This window comes from Cheilinus undulatus, linkage group 21 (assembly GCF_018320785.1).
Source record: "Cheilinus undulatus linkage group 21, ASM1832078v1, whole genome shotgun sequence".
Lineage (NCBI taxonomy): Eukaryota > Metazoa > Chordata > Actinopteri > Labriformes > Labridae > Cheilinus > Cheilinus undulatus.
Window position 1 is genome coordinate 15,824,396 of NC_054885.1, and position 9,645 is coordinate 15,834,040.

The 9,645-nt window shown below is 39.4% G+C and overlaps 1 protein-coding gene across 5 annotated transcripts in view; it reads left to right on the forward strand.

The window, feature by feature from the left end:
- The window catches only part of med25 (mediator complex subunit 25), a 32,166-nt gene extending 24,551 nt beyond the window's left edge, over positions 1-7,615 (forward strand). For all 5 annotated transcript variants that reach the window (XM_041816704.1, XM_041816707.1, XM_041816706.1 and 2 more), the window contains 3 exons: positions 3,816-3,986; positions 4,074-4,194; positions 7,058-7,615. In XM_041816704.1, the coding sequence (XP_041672638.1) occupies positions 3,816-3,986; positions 4,074-4,194; positions 7,058-7,161 (396 nt within the window). In that variant the 3' untranslated portion in view covers positions 7,162-7,615. The remainder of the gene's footprint in view (positions 1-3,815; positions 3,987-4,073; positions 4,195-7,057) is intronic.
- Positions 7,616-9,645: the final 2,030 nt, after the last annotated feature.

Sequence of the window (9,645 nt, forward strand, 5' to 3'; positions counted from 1 at the left end):
TCCCTGTTGAATGTTCCTCTTATAGCATGCCATTTAACCAAACAAAGCATATTTCATTTTAACATGCATGCACAAGTGTGTGTACTTTGGGGAAGAGCTGTTATATATAAGTGAGAACTTCATCAATACCAGAGTATATCTTGGCACCAGGTTGTTCAAATATAATGGTACAATCAAGAGCAACACAAATAGTTCTACAGACATGTGAAGTACAAAAAAGGCGCATATAATGTGTATCAAAAAGTATTACGTGTATCATGTTCATCTTAAAATAGAGGTTTCAAAGTTGACCTGATAGTATGATGACTTTAAACAGGAGTTGTATCTACCCCATTACCACAAAGTGCCTCAGTTGCCTGAAAGGTTGAATAAATGTGTAAGTTGTGTGAAAAGAGTGAGATAATGAAACAGTAATGGCATTACAAGGGCCTGAGCACTGACTTAGAAGTGAGAACCCTATTGAAACTGTAGAAATTACCTTATTCCATCCATCTTCTTCTGCTCATCCGGGTCGGGTCATGGTGGCAGCAGGCAAAGCAAGTCAACCCAGATGTCCCTCACCCCAGCAACATTTTCCAGTTCCTCCTCCATGACACTCCCAGGTCAGAAGGGATATATATATATATATAAAATTAGGGCTGTAGCGGTATACCGGTATTGACGATAACTGTGGTATTAAAAAATAAAATTTCAATATTGTGTTAAAAATGTGCACATGATAATATCGTGTAAATGATCCAGTGCCACTCCAGCACCGTCATGAGCCCTTAACATTTTTAATAAGCCCATCAATGTAACAGATCTTCAACTCCTACTCTCCTCTAACCTCTGCGCCCCTCCTTCTGAAACCGTCCAGCCTCAATTCGCCGCTCCCCCTCTCTCTCTCTGTCTCTCTCTCTCTCCATGCGCACCCCCGGCATATGCACACTGTGAGCCCAGCAAGACGTTTAGAGAACACACGTTTTCTTTTTCCTTGTTCACACAGCTCTTAACAGACAGGATGTAGAGATAGAGACCTGCGTCGGACAGCTAACACCCTACCTGCCCATTCCCCCTGATATCCTGATCATTAATACCTGCTGGTGCGGTGTGTGCCATCCCTCTCTCTCTCACCTTAACGCACAACATGCGTGTCCAATTCCTCCTAAAGTCTGACCCTCCATGTAATGCACAGAATGACAGAAGCTGTGTTCAGGTTAAGAAATTATAATACTGCGTTCACTTAAGCACTGCCCTTGACAAATAAGGTTTTTTCACTGTTCTAAACCAAGTTTTCTCACTGAATGAAGAACGAAAGAAAAGTCTCACATCCTCGTCAGCTACAACGCTCCAAAAACATTGGCAGCTGGCAGCCTGGACTAATTAACTGGACAATATTGATAAGAGTAACATCAGGGTGATATTTACAGACTACATCCTTTGTTTTTTAAGCCTTAGGTGGAATTATTTTCCTGATCATTGTTCGCGAGCGTCAAAGAGAGCAGCGCTCCGCCAGCTCTCTCTTGAGAGTTCTTTTTTACTCTGTTTGCCCCTTTCTGTTCCTGTCCTTGTCCGTAAATTAAACGCTTTATGAAAAGAGGCCAATTTTTATGGATAGAAGGAATTTCCCCTCAAATAACAGAATGTTGGCTCAGAATCTCTGTGCCAGTGTCCCTTCCTGTGCGTCATGATGCGCATCAGAGCAGTGGAGATGCTGATTCTGTCTGCAGCGCTATGAGGAGCGTTAAAGCTTCTGTGTGCATTTAAAGAAATTAGTCTGTGCCTTGTTTGCTAACTTAAACAGTTTTAGTGCAAAAATTAAATTCAGACCTGATCCCAACGCAGCCATCTAACTCAGTTCTTTTAGAGCTAACAGGATAATTCTGGTTAAAAACTGCTGCAGGTGCTCTTGAAATATGTCTGTAATTGATTATTTCCTAAAGTGTTTATAACCCTACGTTTCTGACACTGGCATTATGATAATGTAAATCCTGTGTGGTGGATAAGTTTATCAGTCAGAGGTGGAGCCATGGGGGGGCTTGTGGGGTCTATGCCCCTAATGTTAACTCAAAAGCCCTGAATCTTTACCTTTGGTGAAAGTGCGTTATCTCTGATAACTGATGAATGTAAAAAGAACTATCTTGGATTTTGATAACAGATTGACCCTGCTGATCACAACATGGAAATTTCACTCTTGTTGCCAAACTGAAAAAAACCCAAATCAGACGTTTTTGTTTTTTTTACTTTGAAAAGCTTAAAAGCACATGCTGCAGAATAAATAAAAACCTTACATTAATATTTCTGCATTTTTTAAGAAATATGACCCTCCGCAATGACACAGCAGCTGCAGTACTTCCTTAGACAGGTATTTTGAGTGTAATTCATCTGCTAAAAGAGGGAACACAATATAAATAAAGTTAAAGACAAATTTGATTAATTGTCCCATTATTATTTATATTTTTATCAATATCGTGATAATATCGTTATCGTGACATTTTTTGCCCACGATAATCATGAAGAGAAAATCTGATATCGTGACAGCCCTAATATATATATATATATATATATAATCCCTCAAGTGAGTTTGGGGTCTGCTTCGAGGTCTCTTGCCAGTTGGACGTGCCCTAAAGACCTCCACAGGGGGGTGCCCAGGAGGCATCCTAACCAGATGCCCAAACCACCTCAACTTGCTCCTTTCAAAATGAAGGAGAAACGGCTCTACTTTGAGATCCTTTTGGGTGTCCGAGCTCCTCACCATATCTCGAAGACTGAGCCCAGACACCCTCCTGAGGAATCTCCTTTCAACCGCTTGAATCAGTGATCTCATTCTTTCGGTCACTACCCAGAGTTCATGACCATAGGTGGGGTTGGGGCATAGATTGACCGGTATTGAAAGCTTTACATTTTGGCTCAGCTCCCTAAAAATAGCCCTTATGAGATGGAACCGACAGAGTGGAGTAGCCTCACCCGGAATACGTCACCGGGCGACCACATGGAGCCAGACCTGGGATGCCACCAGCCTGTGGGCCCACCTCCTGCAGGGATAGGCATGAGGGTCGTCAAGCAAGGGGGGAAGCCTAGGAGAACTAGCCCCGGCAGCAGTGTATAATTACTTTAATATTCCATCAAATTAATCACTAGTTTTGGGTCCTTAACAAGCCCCAAAACTCACCAAAATTTGTAGACACATCATTCCTGCTGAAATTGTATTGGTTTCATTTATGTGCTTTCCTGGGTTCTTCTGCAGTTTCTGGCGAGACAACAGTACCACACTAAACACACCGGCATTCAAACATCTCATCATAGCCTACTAGCAAGTGACGCAAATGAGCCAATTCTTTATTCCTCTCACTGTGCTGAACCCATCAACATTAGATTTTAAAAGAATGGCCTTGATATTTGACCACACTGAGATGTTTGATTTGGCAAGCGTATCACGTCAATCTCACAGGAAGTTTTACACATTTTAATTTCATAATTTCATAATTTCATATAGAAAATTCTCAATATTTTGTATTTGTTGACAGTCCTGGGAGGATCTGCTGGGGTTCAAACTGAATTTCTGCTGTCCACATTATCAGAAAATGATTGCACATGACATGGAAATTTTTCAGTAAGCGCTGGGTCCAAGGCTTTTTTCCTCTAGACATCTTAGATGTTAGCTTCAGTGTTATTAGCCTGACATATTTTGCAATTGTTAATTTGAGATCAAAACAACAAAGAGGAAGTTGAACTGTGAAAAGTGTTTTTTACAGTGAAGAAAATTTTTATCTTTTCTGAATTTGTTGTTAAAACTGGCCTGAAAGTATTGTAAAACATGCAAAATTTTCCCTCAGATGACAATGAGAGCAGCGGGACCAAACAACCAACAGCCACCCGTCACTGGCGCTCCACCCAACCAGGTCGCACAAAGTGGACAAGCCCAGCCCCAAGGTCCCATACTCCGCCTCTCAAACCCAGGAGCCAATCCCCAACTCCGCAGTCTTCTCCTCAGCCAACAGCAGCCAGTAAGTCAGAATCGGCTGTAAAAGGTCCCTGACACTTTTCCTGCCTTTTCACTGAAGCTAATGATGATGCCTCTTCTGTCTCTGCAGCAGACCAATGTGTCCCACATGCCAGGCATGATGTCTCACCAGGGTATGGGGCAGCAGTTGGTCCATCAGACACCAGGAGGGGGGGCTCAAATGCAGGGCCAATGGAGGCAGCCATTGGCAGGTCAGGATGCACCCCCACTGAGGAGGAAGGAGTTCAGAGAATATATGATTCAAGAAATCATACACTTTAAGAATATAGGTCTTTTAAACACTCAATGATGGTTATGAAGCTAAAAAAGATAAAAAATTATTTTTTTCTTAAGCACATCTCAAAGATCAGGATGTCTGAAGTTTATACAGAATGATCATAAAAACAAACTCTAAATTATTTCCCCCACTGAGTGCCCTACTTTGTTGTTGATTTGTTTTTGGGTTTGTCAGTGTTTGTGTCTTAACTTTCACATTCAGGCTCATGTATCAGACAAAGATTAGCTCACAGAGAGGCATTTGAGTCGTATATTCCTTCCTGCTTTTTTGTGTAAATTGATTGAAAAAGTTTGAAGAACTTTTGGCGCATTAAATTATTGATGTGGAGCTCCAACTTTCAAGATTTCCATGATTGAAAGAGGACTTTCACTTAAAAAGACAGCCCCAACCAGACAAACACAGCAGACAGAAGTGCACTGATGAGTTAGAACCGTGGAGAGTGCATGAAGGCTTTTTTCACTTAGTCTTTGATGCAGATTAGGCTTTGACACAATTCACACTGTATATTTTAAACTTCATTATTGCACACTTCCTCTTATCTCTCCAGTGTTTATGACTAGTTAGCAAGGGAACTTTTTCATGATCCAACCTTATTTTCACCCAGCACAGCTTTTATTTTATAGTATGTAGTAGATAGAGTTTAGATGCATGGCTCTGCTCTGGAAACTGTAGTTTCCTTTTTGCCTGACTGTTATCATTGTGTCTACACTTATCTCAGTGCAAAGTCTATCATGGCTAGCTGTTATACAGATGCATATTAAGTGATTTAGTGCCACTACATAATATGAGCAGGTTCTTATAGATTTATAGATAGGATGCTAAACCAGTGCAGATTGCAGGTGCTAATGCAGCGTACACGGAGCTATTAGCAGGTAGCATCTATTCTTTGTGGATCTGTATTGCAGAAAAAAAATCTTTAAAGAACTACTGACTAAGCTTGATGCTCAATGGAAGGTTGCAAAATCAGGAAAAAATAATTTGTTGCTATGTATTTGATCTAACCAGGGTTCCTGCAGATGCTTGAAAGGTCTTGAACTGGACTTTTGAATTTTAAGGCATTAAAAACTCTTATTTTTTCTTGTAAGAGGTGTTAGATTTTTAGTTGCACTTTGCCTAAGATATCATTTATTGTTTTCTGGCAAACTTTATGTGATTTAATCATTCCTTTTTGAATATCTGTTTGCCCACATTACAATTCTCAGACCTACCAAGATACCAACTAAAAAACATGTGACATGACAAAAAGTGTAATTTTCCTTTTTTAAATACTAAACTGTTTAGTTTCAGTTAGGCTGAAAATGCGTTATAATCAATGTCACTATATTGTATATTGATAGAGTAGGCATTAAATGAGCCAGAAATCATCAGATGTGGGCATTTATGACCCAAAAATGTCCCTATACCATTTGATATTTAAAAACAAACAAACAAACAAACAAAAAAAAATGCATTGAATCGGGGAAATTCAGTCCTGGTCTGGTACACTAAGAAATCTCACATGCTGCACAAAAAGTGGTATTAACTTTCTCTGTTCAAGTCTTAAAAAGTCTTAATTTTGATGTGTAAAAGTGTGTAGAAACCCTGCTTTAAAGTCTGACTTCACAGGCCATATGGCCTACAAATAAATTCTCTTTATTTATGATTCCAATCTATATTATTTTAGGTTTCTTGTTGACAGACTTGTTTTTTGTTATCTTCTTACGGTAAGGGAAAAATCAATTCAGCATAGTATCGCGTAATTTTGCACGGTGATATCGTATTGTATCTTCTGCACATCTGTGAAGGCACCATTGATACTTTTTTTGCGCAAAATCAGCTCCCATCCAGATGAAGTATTTTCCAGAGATGACCCTGCTTATTTTGACAGTGTCAAGTCACATCCTGCCTAAGTTGCAACAGCATGGCTTCACAGTAAAAGGGTAGAGTTGCCTGCATGCAGTCCAGACCGGTGTGCCACTAAAAATGTATGGTGCATTAAGATGTGCAAATATGACACTGGAAACCCTGTACTATTGGGTAACTTACCTCATTCAAGCAAGAATAGGAAAGCTACCATTTTCAATACTTAGCTAATTAGAGTCTTCAGTCCCTAAACGCTTATGAAGTGTTACAAGAAAAGGTGATATAAAAAAGTGGTAAACACTCTTCTGTTCCAACTTTTTTGGTGTGTGTTTCAGGCATCAATTCAAAGTGTGTGTATATTTAAGTTAGAACTTTAAATATCCTTTTTCGCACTGCATTCAGTTGAATATAGGTTAAAAAGAATTTCAAAAGTCATTGCATTCTGTTATTTTCACATTTGGGGTATATTTTGAGAACACTGGTTCTTCATACAAAGTTTCTGACAGTAGATACAGAGCCTATAAAAAGTATTCACACCCTTGGCTATTTTACCTTTTAATTGATTTTATACATCAATCACGTTGGCTTTTTTGACAATAAGAATTACAAAATAACTTTCATGTGAAAATGAAAACCGATTTCTGCTTAGTAATGTCAATTAAATAAAAATATGTAATGTAAAGAAGTGACTGCAGAAAGATTCCTGTGTCCTGAAGATTCAGTTACTGGTTAATCAGTATTCCTGGCTGCCATTACACCATGAAGACAAAAGAACACTCCAAGTATGAATGGCAGGAATATATATGCAGTTGTTTATTTTACATTCCATTTTTTTTGATCAGCATTACTTTGTATAAGTTTGTAAATGTTTAAACAGAAAAGAAATGTATCCCTCTTTTAAATCTTCCTTGTTCTCCGCTCCCAAACCTGTGCAGGTCAGATCCTGATGTCTGGAGGTCAGAGAGGTGCTGTTCCCCAGCCTGGGATGCCCCAAGTCTCCTCTGTCATGGAGGATGAAATCCTCATGGACCTAATCTGAGTGAGCGTGCAGGACTCTGGAACAGTGTTTTTTATTTATATTTTTTCTTAGTGGAATCTTGGCGGCCCTTTTTTGCCAGTTTGGACACATGCATCCGCTCGGTTGCTTTATTGCTACAAATGTTCAACATAATTAAGGAACAAATCATGAGTAGTTTTCTTTTTTTTTTTTTTCTTTTCACGGGACTGAGCAGCTGAAGTTAATTAGGGGCAGACAATGCGAGCATTAGTTTTTCATGTAAATGGTCAAACTGACAGCACGCTAATCCTCCACGCTGAAGAAGCCAAACCAGAGGAAACAGATGATTATGTAAAGCTTCTGCAAACTCCACTTTTCTGTACACTGTATCAACATCTGAAGTCGTTTTTCTTTTTAATTGAGATATTGCTTTTTTTTCATTTCTTTTTTTAAAATCTTGATAAAGTTGTTTTATTTGGATAAAATAAAAGAAGGAGCAGAGATTTCTCAGTGTGAAGAGGTTTTTTTAGTCTTGGTGATGCCGTGCCTGTGATGGTCAGCCAAAGCCTCCACAGTCCCACCTCCCGCTGTGGGAATGCAGATTGGACCCTGTAAGGTGAGAGAGAGCTTGAAATAGACACTGTAATAGTTACTTCAGAGTCTTTTTTCTGCCAAATAGTGTCACTGTGTTAATTTTAACTACTCCAATATGTCGTGGAACCATAGAGAGACATCTTGTGCCAAGTAGTCCTACCAGATGGCGTCAGTTGGCCGTGCTTCCTTTGGCATAACGTACAATGAGGCTGACCGCATGCGCACACAGATCACGCTCCACATATATGCTCACAGTGTGCTCTCTGAACGTGCAGACACCATAGTTGGATCCACCACACGCTATCCTGTCAGGTGCCTGATAATGACACGGCTAATAAAGCTGCACATCTGAACCAATGAGGGAAACAAAAACACAAATTAACTCTGCTCAGCCTCACACATACGTCCAAAACACATATCACTTTAAGCTTTTTTTCACTCTTGGACACTCTGAACACACATATACACTCTCACCAACTAACAGGAAATGATGTCAGTCCCTGTCACCTGGGAGACAGAGACGGTTGCTAAGATACCGTGACAGTGGGTTCTTGTTTCTGAGTTTTTTTTTTTCTTCTCCCTCAGCCCCGCTTTCACATGGACTCACACAGATAGACACTAGTCCCTTAGTGGCTGCTGTTCATCCCTCCCATCCCTTAATCACTGACCGGCCCTCAGAGCGTCGCTTAGCTCCACTTTATCATTCTCTCTCTCTCTTCCTCCATCTATCTGTCTCTATCCAGCTATTAGCGCCTGTCTGAGCTCATAAGTTTTTCAGTATCTCTTCAATTAAACGTTCACAGGTCCATGTGATGAACTTCGGTGGTAAATAAAATTATGTCAAAGCTGACCTTCAATCATCACGGTCAACAGGCACGCATCAAGACTACATAATACCCAGAAAAAAGCATTTTTTCAATGTTAAATCATTCAAAGCCACATGAGTGTGATACCACGGCTGTAGATGTGTTTATTTTCTCATCTGGGCACATGTTAGAGCGCCGTCATGGTTTAAGCTGTACATTAATTCACACATGTCACATTCTTAATCTAACTTGTAGTTCTATTAAAAGCCCACAATCTGATTAATTTTTAAAGGGCCATGCTGCATTAATTAGCATATTAAAGAAGGAAATGAGATTAACATAAACTAGTGCAAATCCTAAATTTCTTAGGAGAGTTCAGTACATGACAAGTTATAACATCCTCTGCTGCTTATTTCTTAAGTTCCAGGCTCTCATAGTTTAATCAACAGCTGGCTTATAGCTAAGCCCCTCCCTCAAACCATGAGCCAATCATATCTCTTGCAGCTACATATTGCACTCAGACACCTGACTTGTAGACCTCCTAAGAGAAGTTAGAATATTTGATTTTCCTGTGGTTTAATTAGAAATTATAGAGTTGGAACCTAGAAAAACCATGGATGTGGAGAAAAAGCTACACTGATATGACTGGGCACTTTTTGCCCATGTTTTGCTTCTTTTTTACCCTTTTATCAATTAATGCAATTTTTGCCACTTTCCCCCATTAAAGCCTATTTTGCCACTTCTCTTTTGCCCATTTCTGCAATATCTTTTTTCAACTGTTTGTCTATTTAAGCCTCTTTTTGCAACTTTTTGCCCCCTTTTGTCTATATTTGCTTTTTTTTTTTTTGCCACTTAACACCCATCTTGCCACTTCTTTTTGCCAATATTACCCATTTTTGCTCCTTTTACCCACTTTGGCCACTTGTTGCTCATTTTTGTCACTTTTTTTTTACCCCTTTTATCAATTTCTGCCATTTTATTTGTTACTTGTCACTCATTTAAGCCACTTTTGCAACATCTTTTTGCCACTGTTTGCCCTTTTTATGCCTCTTTTAACCTATTTATGCCTTTTTTTTTACTATTTTAACCCAAATCTGCCACTTTTTAACCCATTTATTTAACAATT